Raw genomic sequence first — 21,018 nt, 5'->3', positions numbered from 1 at the left:
ATTCCTTATTTTAAGCTTCGACACAGGGGCTTGTGTACATTACCTTTTGTTGAAATGAAGGTGAATGGATCCAAAACAGATGGAACAGTTTAGTTGGATGGATAGAATGACTATTTACTTTTAATTATTGACTGATCTTTCAGCTAATCATCTGCTCCATCAGATTAGGAATATAATAGTTAATTATGTGGGGTATCGCCAAGCCACCCATATGTTTTTGCCTTTGTAAGGAATCCATGCCCAAGCATGTTCTTTCCTTTTCCAAACAAAGGCCTTTAAACACAGCTCCTTCAAATACTGCTAAGGGTTAACAATAGGCATGGTTCTGAATGTATATAAAACCGTGGGATAATTAGGATTTTTAAAGGAAGTCTTTTGCCACCTCAAGAAACAAAATGTATCTTCATCTTGTTTAGGTATGCTTTCTTTTTTTTTTTTTTTTCCCCTAGTGTGGTAAAATTGTATTCAATCAGTCCCCAGGAATCCATGATCCTGCAATAAGCTGGACATTGGAATATTGTATCACTGGAACATTGCACCTCCGCAAAACTGTCTGTTCCTTCACAAAGTGTAATGTTTTGTTCATATCTAATTTTAAGTACACTCATGACAGCCTGTGGGTCCTGTGGTGGGGATAGCAATTGTTTTGTTTGGTCCCTGTATGCGGTGTCATTAGGAACTCCCAACCATATGTAGTTACATGGGCAATGTGTGTTTGTGCTTTTGGTGTTTTTGTTTCTGTCTGGTTAATTTTTCTCCTCATGTCTAATGGAATATTTGATTTAAATTGAGTTAGGAGACATTGGTTATATCCATACAGGAGGAGGAAGAGTTTCAGCTACATTTTAAATTGAATTTGTCCAACCTGCACAGTCAGGACGTAAACGAGAAAAAAAAATAAAAAAAAATTTATGCCTTCTATTTTTAACATGATGAACTGTTTTACATGTAGTTTTTCATGTATGTGATGCAGAATAATCACAATAGAAACATGCATTTGATCTACAAAAATCTAAAGAGTCTAAAACCTGAAGAGGAACATAACTGCTCAAAACCAGGACATCCTAGTAAAAGGCTGGGTAATGATCTCAAAGTAAAACTCTAGGACATGGCACAAGGTTTATAAGTAATGTCCATGTACTTGTGCAGATTTTGAATAGTACTGAATGAGAATTTGTTCATAAATTTGGTGTTTTCATAATATACCTCTTTTTAATATTGAAATCATAAGTGCAGATTTTAAATATTATTTTTCTTTTTCTTAGCAACAACTGTGACTTCTACCTTTTACAATTACTACATGTTGCCAGATGGGACATACTGTCTTGCACCTCCTCCACCAGCAATGGATGGTAATACTGGTTACAGCTCATTGCCAGCAGGGGAAAGTACACAATCTGCAAATGAAACTATAACCGCTCCACCGTCCAACATCCCATCATCTCTAAACAATGGCGATAACAGCAAATTAATCCCAGAAACACCTGCAGCAAGGTAAATGTTTTGAATGCATGTGTTTTAGGTTCAACGTTTCAGCCTCCTCGCTATGTAAGTGTAGTCTTATCCACTCCGCGTAATAGTGTGGTCCCTGCCAGGCTTTTACTATTGTATTGTATCATGTAATTCTGTGGTTCATTTGCTCAAATCCAAAATATACATTTGCCATTCTCTGCCCATGATGTTTTATATCCTTTTCGGCTTTCTAGAGATAATTACTTTACTTTTAGACATTAGTTATACTTTCTTTATACCCTCTATCCAGCACTAACCTCTGCCATAGCAAGCTCGGCATTTCTTCTGAATACATGCTGTAAGCTGTTATGTAGCAAGTTCCTTATTTCATGACAAACGGATTAAAATGTGCTTACTATGAGAGAACTTTATTGTATAATTTTGATGTTCTATTACAGCATAGCGCATTAGAATGAGCCACTTGTTTTAGGGGAGCACAGGCAAGCCATAGTTCTTCATTAAAGGATGCAAATATAAGAGCCTAGACTTGGGACTAGGAAAGAGCTTGTAACTACAGCAGTGACTGCTGGATAGTGGTTAAGATATAAGAATGTCTCATGCCTAATACACAAACCAATAAAACCCTCTGGAAATGAGGATGGGATAGGAGGAGTAGGATTTTAGGTGGGCTATCTAATTTAGCTGACCTTTTTCTTTTAAACTACTTTTACGCAGCAATGTTATGTGGTTTTGTAATTCATAATAACTGAGATAATTGAAGCATAACTGTTAGAAAGTACAATGAAACAATCCACACTGAGAAATATGATGGCAGGGCTGCCCGATTTAGCATATGTGGAAAGTTCCAGCCGGGTAATAGATTTAAAGAGCAGTGTTTCTCTTTTTCTTTTTTTTTTTTTTTTTTTAGTGGGGGGAAAAAGTTAGTGGCGTGTGTATAAAAAAAATTAAACCAGGAAAGAATATTTAAATGTTATGACTTTGAGTGTAATTTTTTTTTGTGTATTCAGTGGAGGTATATTTTAGGCCTCTTTATTTTACATTTATATTTTTTTAGATTGCTGTCCATATCATTTAATTATATCTCCTTTTGTCCCCCCCATATGTATGATTTTCTTTTCTGTAGTTATTCCTTAACACATCCAATAATAGTTTGTGTGATTAATTCTTCCTTTTCAGCTGGCCTACAAGCCAGTGTCTTGAATCTCTGTGGCTTTTTTTCAGTAGCATATACAGCGAACAGTCCTACTTTGCCATTGTGCGCTGCTCATAATGCTTTGTAACATTTTTATTAGTTTTTGAAATGATTGCAGAACATGATTAAAGTACAGTATATTCTTTCCACAATTTTATTCAGCATTGCTGTTCTTGATACTATTTATGCAAAGCAGTTCAACTGTAAGCAGACATATGATAAATCACTTAAAGTAATAGTTTGAGGTTTCAGCAAGTAAATTTTACTGACAAGCTATCTGTTAAATATTGTTGGGGCATAGTGCCATGGAGGCTGTATTCTGATGTGCTTTCCATATGAGCAGTAATTTTTTTATTTTTTGTATTCAAAAGAAGGAGTTGAGGCTGGATCGCCTTTTGGTTACTTCTATTGTCTGAATGGCAATACTAAAGTTTAAAGAACTATGAATAGAATGATCTTGTTTGAATGCTATTCTGCTTCTTCCAATGTTATTCTGAATTGATGTGGCATTATCATGTAATCGTTAAACCTGTCTGAATTCTGCTCTTTTCATTTCTCTAGCACACTTACCCCAGTGGTTGCCATTATTCCTCCACCTCCTGACATTCAGCCTGTCATCGATAAGCTAGCTCAGTATGTGGCTCGAAATGGAATTAAATTTGAAACTAGTGTACGAGCAAAGAGTGATTCAAGGTTAGTCTCATAACTACCTTCTGCAGTATGTCCGTTTCATACTGGACTGTTTGCGCTTACTGTATAAATGGTAATATTGTGCTTACCATAACGTTTGTTAAACCATTTGTTTTACACCTAGTTATAAAAGATGCTATGATGTCTTCTGTAATGGTTTCTTTTTCTCGTTAGATTTGAATTCCTCCAGCCTTGGCATCAGTATAACCCTTACTATGAATTTAAGAAGCACTTTTTCATGCAAAAAGAAGGTATTCTTCTTTCTCAGGTATGTACAATCTTTGTAATAAAATAAATAATTGACTATTTATTTTTATTTGTATTTCTTTCTTTTGTGTGGGTTTACAAATTGAATGTGTTTTTAATAGATATTTCTTTATATATTTTTAATAGACTACTCGAAGTAAAACAAACAAAGCCTAATAGCATTGTAAACAAAATATATAAAATTCATAGAATATAAATTCATAGGAGAGGGTTTTTGTAGTTTTCCTTTATAGATGGAACCCATGGAAACATAAAGCAAGTTCAAAAACCATGGAAACCCTTAGGTAGCCATCCTTTTTTAACAGAAGAAAAAAAAATACACTGCGTGTCCCAACATCTGAATGGTTTGTTGTGACAATTCACAGTTGTTTTTCTTTTCCTCCAGAGATAAGAAACTACAATAAAATGACAGTGCTGGGACTGTAGTGTAGGCATTTATTTTACATAGTGAAGGTCACTTTAAAATAAGGCTGGCGCATATATTGTTGAATAAGTAAGATATTGTATTAATGTGTTATTCCTGCACTGTATTTAGCTACTATCTCTTTTTGAGGCTATTTTTTATGGAAGCCTTGCCCTTCATATGAAAGTCAGACCGCGTGAATATGAATTTTGGAATAAACAATCGCTGTACAATGCAATTTGATAGATGAAAATTGCCGCTATTGAGATTGTGTGAAATCAGCATCTTTCACTTTTTAGGTTGGCTATGCTTAATGTAATTTTATGCAACACATCATTTTAGTTTTAATTTCCAGAATTGATATGTATTTAAATTGGCTATCTAAAGAAAGACCTTTCCCAACCCTTACAACTCTAAATTGCTGTATGTAGGGCTTAGTTAGGGAGCTTTATTGACAGATTTCCAAATTGTAGCCGAATAGTCATCACTTTTTAGTTTAAAAAAAATAAATAAATCTTTATTGGACTAACACCCATAGTCTGTGATTACAAACAAATATGATGAGTATGTTGCAGTGGTACAGGGCTTTTAAGTTTTCTAGCGTTTAACTAGTCCTTAACTGGAGTCAATATACCCAATAGTCATACAATCATACAATGATGTAAGGGGTAAAAACGTATCTGTCCACTGGCAGGATGGCACGAAAGTAACGGCACCCACGCTGCATAAAAGGAATGATAACTACTCACAGCTTGGATTACTTGTCTTATGAATTTCAAGATGAGTCTAGCTATGAAGGGCTCTTTATTAGAATGAGAGTTATCAGCGTGGAGCTGCTACAGCAGCTGCATGTAACTCATTTTGAACTCCAACCATGGGGCTCAGACCGCTGTATTACCTTTTATTTGTATTACGCATCACTGTACAATGAGGGGATCATGATCTAAAAAAACAGAATCTTAAGATGATACTTGGAATCTTACAGGTGATGGTTGGCAATTGATACATAATGTAATGTAAAAACATCTGTAACTGGTGGTGGAGAAAGTTTCTGTGGATTCTTCAGAAGAATTATCGTCCACTAATTTTAAAGCAGCCACTGGCATGTCTGTGCCGTTATCAGTGGTGTGATTTGGTTGGAATAAGGAGAGACAATTGCAGGTGGAGAAATGAAAGATGATCTAGTCATTGTAGAAATATATTAATAGCTAAATAAACTTTATTTCCTACCATTGGGGCACACTGAGACACATTGGGGGTATAGTAGGTTGGACTAGGAGTTTAGGCACTTATCAACTTCTTTGTTCCCTACATTTCCCTAATATGCTGCCTCCTCTCCAGCTCAGACCTCAGTTTTTTTGCTACGTGCCTAGGAGATGGGTCACTTTGGTATAGGCTCCTGCCTATACTTTAATTAGATTTAGATTTTCATTTTTTTATTTTATTTTACTTTCCTTTACAGGTGCAGCGCAGGGATCGAATTCCAGACCCAGAGGCATGAACTTGATTCTGTGGTCCACTCAGAGACTGGGCAGGGTGTCTGACCTTTGGCAGAGATCCAAATAAACAGTTATTACACTGAGCTGGTTCTCATCTCTATTTCCTCTCCAGGCAGAGAAAATGGATCAGAAGGAACCCCTGAGGTTGTCGTTGACAACCCTGTGAATCGTCTATTCATATTTATTCTGCTAATCCTACGCAGTACAGATGCCTATGGTAGGTATTTTCTGATAGAAAGTATAATTTGGCCGCCACTCAGCTCAAGTGACTGTTGGCAGTTTGTTTACACCCAACAGGGTCATAGCTGGGTTTTTAAAAAACTCATTCAGCCATGGTCAGAGCAGTTAGCTGTAGGTATTCTGGAGGACATTCTATGAACATAGCTTCTCACTATTGCAGAGTTACAGTGTAGTCTCCAGGGGTCACTGGAGGTTAGAGTATATCTCTGCACGTCAGCTCCACTAGGCCACTTCAAGGGCTGTCTTAACCCCTTCATCCCCTTTTTTCCGGAAGCGAGGTACCCCATTGCGTACTCCTTGACTCCCATAATAGCATATAGTACCTGCACAGGGGCAGTTAGGGGAGAAATCTATATACCTGGTGGTGGTATTCCCGAGGGTTGGGGTATTTTATTCCAGTCTCTTCCTGGCCCACAGACGGATCCTTTCGATCCATTTAAGCTGGTAGGCCCTCAACAGGCAGGCCTGCATTCTCTTGTTTCAGATGTAGTCACTACGCACAGTCATTGCAGGCAATGAACAGAGAGAGTTCCTGGCTTGAACATACATCATGTAGGTCTTCTTACATGTACCAGCCGGGAAGGGGGCACCGGTGTCTTTCGCTTTGGCAGTACAGAGATTTCAGTTCCAGGTCTGGATCCTCTCTTTCGTTATTCTGGACATTACACCTTGGGGGTTTTTCCAAGGTTATGGCAGTCATGGCCGGGCGATTGCCCTCCTGCCTAGTCACGATAGTACCGTGTCCGGATGACCATTTTCCGGGCGCTCCGTCCTCTCTCTCACAGATAAATCTTCCGGTTCCTGGAAGCACACGTCTTTGTGCAGAAACTACATATGTCCCCACTCAATCTGCCACAGCAGATACGGTTCTTGGGCCTCATCTTCTATACTGGTTCTCATTTCAGCGCAGGAAAAGGATGCTCCTCGCGCAGAGAGAAATTTTCTCTTCTCAGTTGCTGAAGGCTTCTCGAAAGCAGGGTACCTACACTCGAGGCGATAATGTTTCTATGCTCCCCTCTCGACACCTCCAGAGGGAAATTATCCAGAAAGGGTCTGGTTCCCAGGTTATTGGACTTGCAAATCATCACTCTATCCAAACCCACTCGTCTATCTCTCTCTCACTGGTTAGCCAGACAGTCAGGAGTGCGGTCAGTCGCTCTCCAGGTCCTGGACCCCGGTCCTGACAGGCTACACTCTGTTAGATGAAGGCAGACTTATGGGATCCTTAGGGTTCCAGGGTCTTTTTCTGTCATCCCAGAAATGACTGTACTTTCTAATCTGGTGCTCAGGATGTGGCATCAGGACCAGCAGGTCCTAATAGGGAAACCTCTAGGTAATCAGTCAGATATTGCCACGGCGGTGGAATTCATGTGGTAGCACAGGAGAACACGCAGCCCGGGAGCAGTGTAAGAGACTACCAGGTTATGGCCTGAGCAGCGTGTCATATTCCCACACTTTTGACCATTATCCGAACATGAATTAGTGGGAGACCGAGAGTGTACCTGTCTCTTCCACATCCCAGGTTCCCACGGGAAAGAGGCCTCCAGCTATCCTGCGGCGTCCAGTGGCAATACCTCCCTCTGTGGCCAGATCTAAACTCTTTCTGCCACTTTTTTTTTATATTGTCTAGCTTGGCGCTGTGGTGTTGGATAACCTAGCTCCTTGCTCTGAAACAGTACAGCGTTTGCTGTGAATCACAGGGTTTTCACATGTCCCAGTGCTGGCTCCCTAAGTTGCTTTATTTTTCAAGCTAACGCTGATATGGGACTCCTCCTAGGTTCCCGCAGGGTGCAGCTCCCGGTGCTCTACATCAGTTTCAACGTCTGTTTATAGGATCACTGTATTTTCTTTTCTTTGAGGGGTCTCTTCCAGTTCAGTCTTTCTTTGATTGGTCAGGTGAGCTCATTAAATCTGGTTTGGGTGATCACAGCACTGGTTTTGCCCATTTTCGACTTGCTCACTCTGGGATATGATTATCCCAGCATAGGGGTGTTCCCTTGCATATCGTCCCTGTTCGCAGGAGTTCAGTGACGGGACTGTGGAGTGTACCCCCACATTTTACCTTTCCAGAAGGATAGACAAGAGCGCCGTTCTCTGGCCAATATTGGTTCAGAGGTTAGTATCTGCATGGCCCAGGAGCTTGGGGTCAGGCATGCTGTTATTCTTCCTCCTTTTCGTGTGACACTCTTCCTTGGCTTCATGTGTGCTCTTCGGTGCCAGTGCAACCTCAGAGTCTCTATCTAGACTAAGGTCCTCTTTGTCCTTTCGGACGCTCAGAAGCGGGGCTGGTCAGTTTCCATACAGTCTCATGTCCGTTTCGTCCCTTCCACCATTCGGTAGAATGCTCACGCCCCCTTATCCTGTTCTGGTGACTTTAGAGCTCACTCTCCGCGGCAGTTGGCGTTTCTTGGATGGCACGTCCAGGTGCTTCAGTAAAGCAGTTGTGCAGGGTTGCAACGCCCACATCTTCTGCAGAGTTTCTGGGTTCCATGGCTTTGCTTCCGCTGATGGGAGCTTTGGGCGCAGGATGTTGCGTGCAGCTGTTCCAGAGCAATCCATCCCTTAGAGACAGCTTTGGTATGTCCCCAATGTCTCGCACTGTCCCCCAATGGTAGGAAAGAGAAAAGAAGATTTTTACTCACAGTAAAATCGATTTCTCTTACCCCATTGGCGGACACTGCACACCCTCCCTAGTACTGAAAGTAGTGCTGTTTTTTGGTGATATTTTCTGTATTGCTTCTCCTTTCTTACTGGCTTGGTTATACAAAACTGAGGTCTGAGCTGGAGAGGGGGAGGCATAGTAGGGGAGGAGTGTAGGGAACAAAGAAATTAATAAGTTCCTAAACTACTAGTGCCACCTACTATACCCAATGTTTCGCAGTGTCCCACAATGGAGTAGGAGAAATCGATTTTACGGTGAGTAAAAATCTTCTTTTAACAAAAATGTTATGTTGTAAGAGGTTTATTTGTCATTTGTTAATAGTTTAATCATTTGAGTTTTCTATTACATTTTTTCTTTTATCTCTGCATATTCAAGACAGACCTAAATTCTCATTATTTTTACTTTATTAAACGTTTGATCTATGTTTTAGTCATGTTAGTTTAGCACATGGTTGTTTTTTTAAGCATTGTTTTTTTTCTTAAGACTCACTCGAACTATAACTCAAAAAATATATTGATTTAATTTAGTGGGTGATGTGCCGTTCATTACAAGATTGTAAAGACAAAATATTCCAGTGATATCTATTGTGCAGTAGAATTTAGGAATGATTGCCGATATATAGTTTATTTTGCCCACATCAAATGTCTTGGCAGCATTGAGCACGTTGCTGAAGTACCTGATGAGAAAAACAAATCGCTGGGTACTGCAGTATTCACTTCAGCTGAGACTCGCGTCTCAAGTACACTGCAAGTGATTATCTGTTTATTATTTATTCATATGTTATGTCAAATCAATCTGCTTATGAAGAATGGCACAAGATTGACATGGTAAATAACCATGAAATTCTATGGTAATTTGGTTAATTACCATAGTAAAAATGTGATTGTCATTATTTTGTTGTAAGGGTCACCTCCAGCACTGTGACACTGTGATCAGAAAACAGGTGGAATGAAAATGTCTCCCTTACAAAGAAAAGCACAGCATTATTTTACCCCTTGTCAAAAATAGAGACAATCCTTATTTCTCTGGATTTCCCTGTGCAAGGAGTGTTTGACTTTTTGCCCCCTAAGGACAAGTTAATGTCCATTTCTGATTTATTTATTTTTATTTATTTTTTCTAGGCATAAATTATGCAGATTTGTGGCATGTGCTGGACAAACAGACCCAAATCAGATCATAAATGTCAAACAGAAATTGCATAATGTGTAATCCGCTTTGGCATATGTAGTGTATATTTTTTTTTCGTATAAATCTCTTCTCAATCTCCTAGTCCCCCTGTTGATACTAAAGATTTCTAAAGGCCAATTTACCTCCCTAATATTTCTTTCACATTCACATCCTAGCTTTTACATTCAGCTGTTAGGAAATTTATGCAAACCTCTAAATGTGTCAGATCTACTTTGTTTACTCTGTTAATCATGTAGTCAACTGTCTTGTAAAGTCTTTATTATATTGCTGTTTTGGCATGGTTGGGAGTACAAAAATCCTGTTAATACAAAGGGTGCAAATTGGACTTGTAGCCCACTTAAATTGTTCTGGACATGATCTTTGTCTAGTAATCAATAATTTTAGTTACTTTTGCATAATTTTAGTTAATGTATTTTTAAAGCGACTGTTCTGGTTTCACTAGTTATGTTATACTGATAAAAACAATATTGCAGAACTTCACCACAATGACACCAATGCAGATTATTATGTTATAACTGTTTAATCTTTTTTGAAGGGGCAAGGAAGTGTGTATCTCGCCACAGAGCTTTTAGCTTTTGCTATACATGTAGGACAAGAAAACTTCACTGCATATTATTTTCTAATGACAGGAGATTTTACCAAAAATAGATCTCATTGTATGCTTTGAAGCATAGACTGTAATAAGATTCAGCAATCAGTCTCTACCCATTTCCAACCATTTTGTTGGGGATATTGGATACTCCCTTTGAGAGAGCACGTAAAGCCACTTTTTGGCATTTATGTCAATTGTTATGTATTTCTGAGATCCAAAGTACGGTATATTTGAAATAACTCAAGTGTTTCTACATCTGTCCACCATCATCTTTCACTGAATGAATGGAAATGGAAATATATTGTCAAAAGCGAATGAGGCTTTGTAAAATAAACCAAGTTGAGCACTGATGAGTGTTATAGTGTTTATAAAATGTTGGTATGGTATAATTTACTGTTACATAATAATGCAGATGTTTAATATTAAAGACATATCTGACTTTTTCTGTCCTTTCATCTAGCTTGTTTGTGGAGCATTAGACATTTCTCATAGGACATATTAATTTTTACAGTACAGTAGGTTTTGAACATATGCATTTTTTCTGTTCTCAGATGTTTGGTTATACTGCCGAGTCCTTTCTCTGAAACTGGTCAAGGGGAAGCTTATTTTACGCTATGCCTAGTTTCAGATATTAAACCTGAGTAATAAACTGTTTTGAACACCGTCCAAATCTATTTTAACACTAAGCCTTATTGTTTGCTTCCTGCAGGGGACAAAAATCTTATTTTGAAGATTAAAGCTCATTTATAGTTTTCTTTTTTGTCCTTTAGTGCTAATAAGATAACAAGATGAAATGTAATTCTTTGCTTAAAATGTTAACTACATTACATTTGCAAATACATGCATACATACAATCATATGTCAGTGGTATATTGGATTCAAAAATACATAAATACTGTGGAAAAGTAAAATTAAATGTTGTCGAAACCCAAAACATTGACACGGTGGTTTAGTGGTTAGCACTTCTGCCTCACAGCGCTGGGGTCATGAGTTCAATTCCGGACCATGGCCTTATCTGTGTGGAGTTTGTATGTTCTCCCTGTGTTTGCGTGGGTTTCCTCCGGGTGCTCCGGTTTCCTCCCACACTACAAAATCATACTAATAGGTTAATTGGCTGCTATCAAAATTGACGTCTGTCTGTCTGTCTATGTTAGGAAATTTAGACTGTAAGCCCCAATGGGGCAGGGACTGATGTGAATGAGTTCTCTGTACAGCGCTGTGGAATCAGTGGCGCTATATAAATAAATGATGATGATGATGATTTTGGGTGCTGCACACACATATATGACCGGAGTGCTTCCTTCCCTAATGCAGCAATACAGCAAGTGATACAGGGCAATTGGCCCAATACTGTTATGATGCCTGAGAATAATCCAAACAAAATCGTCTAATTATTGGTTAATGCGTTCGGTCAGTAACTGCTAGCCTTCAGGGCCATCCATTTTGACCACTGATTCTGGCTATTGATGAGTAACACAGTTAACCAGTATGAGACCTGCTTGATAGTTTAAAATTACATTTCTGTTGACATTGTTGAACCTCTTGACCTAAGAATCAGCCCTTTGGCTCTGGCATGAAATATTTATACCTAGATCCAGAACTGCAAAAGAAAAAAATAATAAAATCAGATGTTCTATGCCAGTAAAATAATTTAACGAAGGCCCTATGTTGCTCGAGAACATCACAATCTTTGTGCTTGTGTAGAATGTATTCTGAAGAACTGGGGCAAACATCACATTTACTGCAAATATCGATTTATTTTTTTAAATTTATGGCTTATTGATTACTAACTGAAGTACCTGGGGTTTCCCGGGTTTAAATCTTCAAGTTATTAAGTTATCAATGAGTTGGATGTAAGTGTTAACCTTTTAAAAATTAATTAGTAGCTTAGCAGCTCTTCCAACACACGCATTATGTGGCTGCCCATTGTTGTTGTTTTTTTATGTTAAATGTCATCCAAATCCATCCAGTAGAAGTCCCAGAACAGGCTCCCCGGGTCAAAGTTCTAACCAGTGTACACCAGCAGGATGTCTGATTGGGACCCTAAAACCTGTCCAGGATCCAACTGAACCACCTCGTATTGGGTTTTTCCCAATCGGGGCAGGGGTGTCCGAATGCATAACCGGACAGACAGATTAATGATTTTTATATTTATTTATTTTTTTTAAGCACAGACATTCTCTCATTGTGATTCACTCAGCTCAACAAATACATTTGGTCCCAGTTTATAGTGATGGCTTATAATCTGTTCTTGGGGGTGTGTTCCCTCTCATTATACATTATCAGAACTATCCTCTCCCCCTCCCCCACTAATGAAGCTCTTATAAGGTCATGTAACTGAGATCTAACTTTACACCCTAAGAAAATTTGCTGTAAAGAGGATCCTTGCATGAACTAGAACCAATAGCTACTGAAATATGTGAATTATTACATTACATTATTATAACAGAGGCCAAGGTTGGAAACAGAAAGCAAAAATGCAAAGTGACGAATAAAATGAATAAGGGATATTAAAATGGAATAAATATCCCTTATTCTTTCTATTCGTCACTTTGCGTTTCATTCTTTTTTAATATTTAGCCATATTAATACGCGGTTTAGTCATAATTTCAATGATTCCCAATTAAAAGTGGTTTTAATTGATACTTTAATGTATATCAGTGGACTGGAGTGTCTCTGTTTTTGCTTTCTGTTTCCAACCTTGGTCTCTGTTATAATGTAATCTATACTTGTTGGAAAAGCACCCCCTCCGTTTAATATATGGGAATTTACCAATTAATAATAATGAGGCTAGTCTCCTTTTTCCTTCTGCAATTTCAACTTTACCGTGATATAATATGTGAATTATTACAATCTTTCACCAGTTTTAAAGTGAAGTTTCAAGGATTCCAATTTAATTTCTGTAAAAGAGAAACCTTCAAGCAAGCCTACTAGATCATATCGGCAATTCCTCTAATGCTTTTGTTCAGTAAAAGTGAAAAGGTTCATGCCACACGTCTTGATTATTTTATTCATTATACATTCTAGATTACGTAAACAGATTAGACTTTTAAAAGTATTGCAACATGTTTTGTCTAACCTGCCTATCTTTCACGTCAATATATGTAATATATTCATTATAAATCTTTGGTTCGCTTTTTAGCACTGAAATGTTTATATCTATGACATGCTTGAGTAGCCAGATAGAAGTGTCATTTTAGACCATAGTGTAATGTGAGAGATTTGGGATCAGTATGTGGCATGTGAAAATTAAAGAAAAAAAATCACCCATCTACCTAGAATTTATCTATTTTATTTTGGTTATGTGCTGATGTACTTATATGGTCCACCCACTGCATTTCAAGTTGCACAACTACTTTCTGATCTTTGGAAATGTTTCTTCAAACTAGAAGTACCTCTAAGTTTTCTGGGAGTTAAACAAACAAACAAAACTAAAGTGCACTGTGCAGACATCACATCAAAGTCCATCCTCCTATCACTTGGTACCCCCTTTTTTCATTGTAGATTTTTTTTTTTTTTTTTACTCTTTTCCCCGGCTAAAATAATTTTTGTTTTCCACTGTTCTGTCTTACATGAACATGAGGAGACACTGAACTACCGTTTCTACATTTGGCACTTTTATGTTTTAAAACTTTTTTTCTTTTCTTATGTTTTACACAACGCTCAAAGTGAACCTAAAGAAGTTTTAAATCGCACAAAATAAGTAACACCGATTTCCTTTTTTTTTTTTTTTTATTTATTTATTTGTATTTAGTGCACTTGCCGTTCTTGACCGTTCCTCTAAACTTGTTATATCATTCTTTTAGATCTATCCTGTTACATTTCTGTGCCACCAAAAGCACACTTTTCCTCCATTACCAGTAGTAACGTAGACATTCCTCAAAAACAAAAAATTGTTTTTAGACTGGATATCAAATATTTTTGTTCCTGTAGGGCTAATGCTTTGTTCCTCTCCATTATATAGCTATATGGATACTGTAGTAAATTGCTTGTGCTTCGAGTATAAAGGAAATGTATAATAAATCATGACAAACTGTATTTCAGCCATGGAAGTCCAAGTCCTTTCATTACTATTTGTACAATATCTCAAGAATGTGTCTTCTCTTACACATAATGCCACAAGTTTTTGACCCATGCCCTTAGTTATCACCTTGACTATTGTAACGTCTTTCTAACTATCCGTCCACTGTCATGACTATCCACTTTGCAATGCTGTTTCCCCCATTCCTCATCTGGTGTTCATTATCACAAGTCCTTATTGGCTTCTCATATCCTTCTGAATAATATATAAAGTACTTGCACTAACCTACAAATTCTGCCATACCAGTTTTCCAATCTACATTTATGACCATGCCCATTAATGCTCTCACAGTCGCCCTCTTGAATGTGGTGTGAGTAGAGCCAATGCTCTGCTCAACTCATATTCAAATTTACTACTCCTTCTCCAATGAATTTGTTGAGCCGCTTACCTTGCTCATTAATACACTCCCAAACTTGAAAACCTTTAAACATTCCCTGAGTACTTTCTATTTTAAGTAACCATACCCTTTTTGTCAATGAACAGTATCTATCTACCTAGGCCTTCCACACAAACAGCTATTACTGCTCCACACTTTTTTATGCAGCAAATGTTCCCTTTACTACCTTTATTGTAATCATGTTTGGATAGAGCTGTTTCTATTCTTTTCAGTAATTGATGTAGGTGATAACTGTAGAGTGCTGGGTAAGATATTGACACTATTTATATATAAATAATAATACTGACAAAACTAACGTAATGATTTTAATATTTAAGACCAGGCTTGGGTAACCTCCAGCTCTCGGATTGAGTTGTAACCGCAACTCCCAGCATGCTTTTACAGCTAGCCGTTTATAAAACACAAGTTAACCCGTGCATGATACTCATGCATTCTAGTCAAATCAAGCTACTTAAGGTCTTAAAAAGGTTCTTGTCATGCATTTGGGCCTAGCCCAGGCCTCCTCAGGTGAAGAGCGTTACTTCCCGACGCAAGCGCCCTTTTTAATGTGTGTTCATGAGGTAAAATTACCTTACGAAAATGAGTTTGACCCCTCAACTCATAAATTTAGCCTTTACTACCCCTCCCACGGGGGGAAGGGGGGATGATGGAAGTTAACTGACTTCACTATTCTAATTTTTTTGTCAAATAATGTCAGCATACCAAATTTCAGGTCAATTGGATGAGTCCTTTCTGAGAAAATAGTTTTTTTTCCACACACGCCGCTAGGCTTTTACTTTTATATATTAGATAATGCTAAGAATTTAGTAGGTCAGTGTATAACTCCACCCAGCAGGTGGCGCTGCAGCTTGTTTGTTTTTTTTTTCCACACGCAGACTAACACACGCTGCTAGGCTTATATATATATTCGATGCTCTGAATTGTAATTCAACAGACTCTGGTTATATACTTAGTGTATGATTTGTATCCAAGTTATGTATTTGCTTTAGTAATTAATTTTTTTTTCTGTGATTCTTCAGGCTTTAAAATTTTGCTATGATTTCCTATTTTTTGTTTACTGGAACACTAAAGCTATCTTTTCCTCTGTTACAGCCTTTTACAACATCAGATGCTAATTGCCTTTCTGCAGAATCCCCAAATGAGACCTTGATACTTGGTAATACTGTAGCACAAGATGGAAGCAATGTGGGTGATTCTGATTTCAAAACTGATGCAGTTGGCAGTAAGCCTGTCTGTGATGGGAAGCTCATGAAAGGTATTTTGTGAGGCAACAATGTTTAATCTAAAACAATTCACTGCTGGCATTTTAGGAATCCTTTCTATTGAAGTCAATGAATGCATGTTCCCTTTTTTTCTAAAATATACTTCTGGCTCCTGGATTTGGCTACCTGGCTCTAAAATGTGATCTGCCCCCAAGATGTTCTAAACTGTTAGTAAGGACTTTGATAGGAACCTTTCTTAATAAAGTAATAGATGTTACACAAAAAAAAGCCAACAACAAACAAGCCAACAACTTGGGTAATGCACTATACTCAATAAAAACTAGCTATCCTAAGTAACACCGCTTACTTAAACCTTAAGTTACTTAACCTCTATGAACAGAGCTTTTACTTGAGTAGCATTACCTAAATAATCAGTTTTGTGTATATGTGCAAGTATTTAAGTAACAGCAGTGCTTTAACTAAAGAGACAATCGGATCTGATACCCTCTCCCTTCTCCCTCACATTATGTGATGGCATACAAAAAGAGAGGCTGTGATGTTAGGGGATGGCTCTTTAGCTCAATGCTCGAACAGCCGACATCACACATTTTGGCGCCCCAGAACGCCTTTCAGTCGGCATTCTGAAATGCCAAATACAAAACTGCTCATAGGGAAACAGGTTTCATGCTCAGTGTTTTGCCAGTCTCATTCTGCTGAGCTTTGCAGTCAGAGAAGATTGGTGTTTGGTGATCAGTCTCCCCTTCACTTATCTTAGAGCATAACCTCTTGGTGATAACAAGGCTTAAAGACATTAACAACCTGTTAAGGTCTCCTTAAACTCAATAGCTGAGTTTAGAGCATCTCTAGGCCATAATTTGGCTCTTGCTCATTATACAGGCTCATTTTGTCAGCCTTCCACAAACTTCTGTCATACTGTACTTCTGTTTTAAAAAATAAAATTTCTTTCCTGTTGACTTCTTTTAAGGTCAGCCTTGGACTGGTTGGTACTAGAGCCATACTTTTATAATTGATTGGAACAATGGACAGTTTAATCCAATAAGAACATATTTTAAAAAGTTCTTTTTTTTTTTACTTCCAACTGTTGGAGATATTATGTAACAACTGAGACACTTTATATATCACTCCTGCCTAGTACTTCCACAGCGATGTAATCTGTGGGTCCCGGATCGTTTCTGGTCACGTCACTAAAACATTGGCTTGACGCAACTTATTTAATTGTACTACCACATACACAGTAGCACAATGAATGTATTTCTCTATTTTCCACATTAAAGTTTTTATATTGGCTGTTAAGAGTGTTCTTGAAATTTAAAACTTAAACTTTAAGTAGCTCATACAGTATGTTCTATGCTTTTTTATTACTCTTTTCTACAAAATGAATGATTGAATGAAGGGAATAAGATGTTCTTTTCTGTTTTTTTGTAAAAGGAATTCTTCAAGGATAATGTAGGGAGTGAGCAGAATACATCTGAGCCATCCTCTCCAAAGTATTTTAACTGGTTTTGTCTAATATAAAAACATAACTGTGTTAATAGCAATTGTGTGCTTTGCCTTAAAAAAAACAAAAAAACAAGTCAATTACTTGGTGGACTTAAAGAGGAAATTGTATTTAAGTACTTTGCATTGGGGGAGGGACTTTAAAAAAGCACTTTAGATCAACTGTTTGCCAAGTTCTCAGTGGATAATTGTGCAGCTCTTAGGCATAGTTCAAGGATAAATTTTGTTGCTGAAACACAGTGCTGTGTTAAGACTTAGAACATTTCTGCTCCCATCAAGCACTGTTAGTGAAATAATTGAAATATGAAGGTTCAGTAGGGATTGAGACTATTGTGCTGTTCCAGAAACAGCTGGTCAGTGCTCTGTAATGCCTTCCTAAAATGCAGCATCCACTTTAAGCTTAGTGATGAAGTCTGCTGTACATCAGACTGTAGGCTTTTTACAAGCAACTCACACCTAAATTGTTCATTTTTGGCCCAATACGACCGTGCAGGGATAGAAAACACTGCACACTACCTGGTGTGTAATAAGTTATGCAGAATTCAAATTTTCATCTATTGAATTTATTTTTCTAGATATATTACCTGTATGTTGATGAAGCTCATTCAGGCTTCCCTTGGGAAGATATTTGTCTTTGGTCCAGGCAAAACAAAAGATATAGCATTCATTTGATGTAAAAGGGATTAAAATGTTAAAGGTAATATTTATCAGATAACCATAGCTTTACCTGTTTTGATCAAAGTGTCTGTTTCTGTAGAGCACAAATATCAAATAAAATCAAATGTTTGATTTTATCCAGTGCCTGTGCTTTGGAGGGATGACGCTTTCATCTACTTGAAACAAATAAGCTGTGAATCAGTTGACATTTTATTTCTATATGGAGTGAACTCCTGACATATTCTTTGTTTGCCTGGACCATTGATAAAAAATCTCAAGAAAAGACGAAAGGTCCAATATCTTTCCTGATATATCCTGACCACTTGAATAGTCAGTAGTGGCATGTACTAGGCATAGCTACAACTCCGTGTGACTACATCTTTTTTTTTTTTTATTTGCTGTTTGTGATTTGTTTACACTTCAAAAAGTGTCCCTGCTTAGTTTTATGGCGAAAGTGACAGTATAATGGAGCTGATACATAACTGTAACAATCTTTGAGAATTGAACACTAGCGCTTGGAGAATGATTGCCTTGTTTACAAATGACTCCGTCCTGGCTTCTGTTGCAATGTACACTGACTGTGCCATTCTGCCATTGATGTATAGTGAAGGGGTGGGGGGTATCATCATCATCATTTATTTATATAGTGCCACTAATTCCGCAGCGCTGTACAGAGAACTCATTCACATCAATCCCTGCCCCTTTGGAGCTTACAGTCTAAATTCCCTGATATAGACACACACTCACACACAGAAAGACAGATAGAGAGGGAGAGACTAAGGTCAATTTTGATAGCAGCCAATTAACCTACCAGTATGTTTTTGGCGTGTGGGAGGAAACCGGAGCACCCGGAGGAAACCCACGCAAACACAGGGAGAACATACAAACTCCACACAGATAAAGCCATGGGCGGGAATTGAGCTCATGACCCCAGTGCTGTGAGGCAGAAGTGCTAACCACTAGGACACTGTGCTGCCCATGTATTGAAGTTACAATCCAGAGCATCATTGTTACTTTGCTGATTCTCCGTTAATGTCAAACATGCTCCATCTGTAGGCCCCCCTATGTTCTATACTTCTTTTTTTTTTTTTTTTTTTTTCCCCTAACTTAAATGTTGTGAAAAATCCATGTACGTTTTAAGAGAAAAAAAATTCTGCTCAAGTGTATGAAGTGAAGAGCTTTCTTTCAAACAGCATTTTGTAATTGATGTCTTGAATCGCATTCTCCTTTTTATTCCTCCAGTTTCTTTTGCTCCAATAAGCTTTGCAATAAAGGTGAAGGAAACGGATCTTCTGCCCCTTGAGAAAAACAGAGTTAAATTAGATGATGATAGTGAGGAGGATGAGGGCGAAGAAGGCAAACATGTACCCCAAAATAAGACCAGCAGCTTTTTTAATAGCAGCCAGACACTCAACACTGGGACCACCTTAGTGGAGGAGAAGAAACCACAGTTAACTCCAGAGGAGCTGGAAGCAAAACAAGGTATAACTTTAATTTTTTTTCTTTGCAATATTTTGTGAAGTTTGTTTGTAATCTTGCATGTTTTTTCAATGTTTGGAGGTTTGCAATGTTTACTAACCTGCATTTTAATGTCTCTTCTATTTAAATGTATTTTGCACATCCAAAATAAGGATATGTTTTGTCAAAGCAGGAAGCACCCTTTGAGCTTTCTAGATTCTTTCCTTAAAGGACCTTTGGACAAGTCCTAGCTAGTTTACCTACTCCCCATTACCTGAATCTGAGAGCCACCAACAGCTGACCGGGTCATCAGTTGTCTGCATCGGGAGAGAAGCTGTATTTGCATTTCCCAAACAATTCAGTAGAAGTGCTCTGGGAGCTAAAAACTCAATTGGCTCTTTGCAGATTGGGGTAACTGGAGATTGGTGCTGGAGAGAGAACATGGAAATATATGCTATATGTAGGGGGAAGGTAAAATAGTTTGTATTAGTGCAGATTAGAATTGCCGCATTTTTTCTGACCTTCATTAATGTAAATCTCAATCATACTTTAATCATGCATTGTACAGTGAAATACAGTACAGGTTATGTGCAAATTTAAGATATTCATGTGTGCTTGCCCTTTTCTCTCATTTTATTATGAGAAACTATCACACAGGGAGATGTAAAAAAAAACATTATGGGAGACAAAATCATTGACACACATTCCTAGTCGAGCTCGACTAGAAATGTGTTTACTATAAAATCATTTAATATAAATATATTCATTAATATATGCAGATTTACATTAAAAAATTTAGAAAAGCAAATTGTAAAGAGAAAAAAAGCCATAGCACTATTTTTTATATTTTCAATGCATAACTGTTAGAAGTTTGTTTTTTGTTTTTTAAAAGGATGGGTGTGTTTGACCTTTACTGTTGCCCACAGAGATAACCACAGGCATTCGAGTTATAAACAGGTTTTACATGCACATTCTTTACCATGGCCATTTATTTTTGACCACCTGAGAAGAACGTGATGTTTTTTGCCAGACTCTCCATTAGCTGCTGTTCGGATCATTTTACAGGCTGATTCTTACATTTTTATAATACCATTGTTACTAACCAGTTAGTGGGATTAAATGTACACTTTGCATTGTCTGTATTTTTTTCCCTCTTGCTGATTACTGCTCACAATGGAAATGTGGAGCTTGTAGTGGTAAATATATACTAATGCTGAAGGAAGCAGCCAGTCTCTAAGCGTGTAGTTTCAATTGGGCTCCTCTGGAGAATTCATTGCCTAGTGTACTTCTGCTGTGTTACCTTCCCTTTCATTAATGGGCTTTTGTTTTCATCACAAAGACTTAGCTGGAAAGAGGTGCATTAAAGGGAAATCAAATTGCATCCCTCAGAGACTAGCCATACAACATCTGTGTTTGTCTACTTTGCTATTTTACTGCATTCATGTGTACCAGGTTGTATATGGAGGAATCTGCCAAACAAAATAAACAGTGTCCCTTAA

The 21,018-nt window shown here is 37.8% G+C and overlaps 1 protein-coding gene across 3 annotated transcripts in view; it reads left to right on the top strand.

The window, feature by feature from the left end:
- The window catches only part of SFSWAP (splicing factor SWAP), a 92,784-nt gene that overhangs the window by 28,376 nt on the left and 43,390 nt on the right, over positions 1 to 21,018 (top strand). For all 3 annotated transcript variants that reach the window (XM_075176388.1, XM_075217309.1, XM_075217317.1), the window contains 5 exons: positions 1,266 to 1,494; positions 3,227 to 3,358; positions 3,530 to 3,623; positions 15,777 to 15,939; positions 19,304 to 19,543. In XM_075176388.1, coding sequence (XP_075032489.1) covers positions 1,266 to 1,494; positions 3,227 to 3,358; positions 3,530 to 3,623; positions 15,777 to 15,939; positions 19,304 to 19,543 — 858 coding nt within the window. The remainder of the gene's footprint in view (positions 1 to 1,265; positions 1,495 to 3,226; positions 3,359 to 3,529; positions 3,624 to 15,776; positions 15,940 to 19,303; positions 19,544 to 21,018) is intronic.

This window comes from Mixophyes fleayi, chromosome 1 (assembly GCF_038048845.1).
Source record: "Mixophyes fleayi isolate aMixFle1 chromosome 1, aMixFle1.hap1, whole genome shotgun sequence".
Classification (NCBI taxonomy): Eukaryota; Metazoa; Chordata; class Amphibia; order Anura; family Limnodynastidae; genus Mixophyes; species Mixophyes fleayi.
The sequence above is the reverse complement of the archived record's forward strand: the minus strand, read 5'-3'. Positions and strand labels throughout refer to the sequence as shown.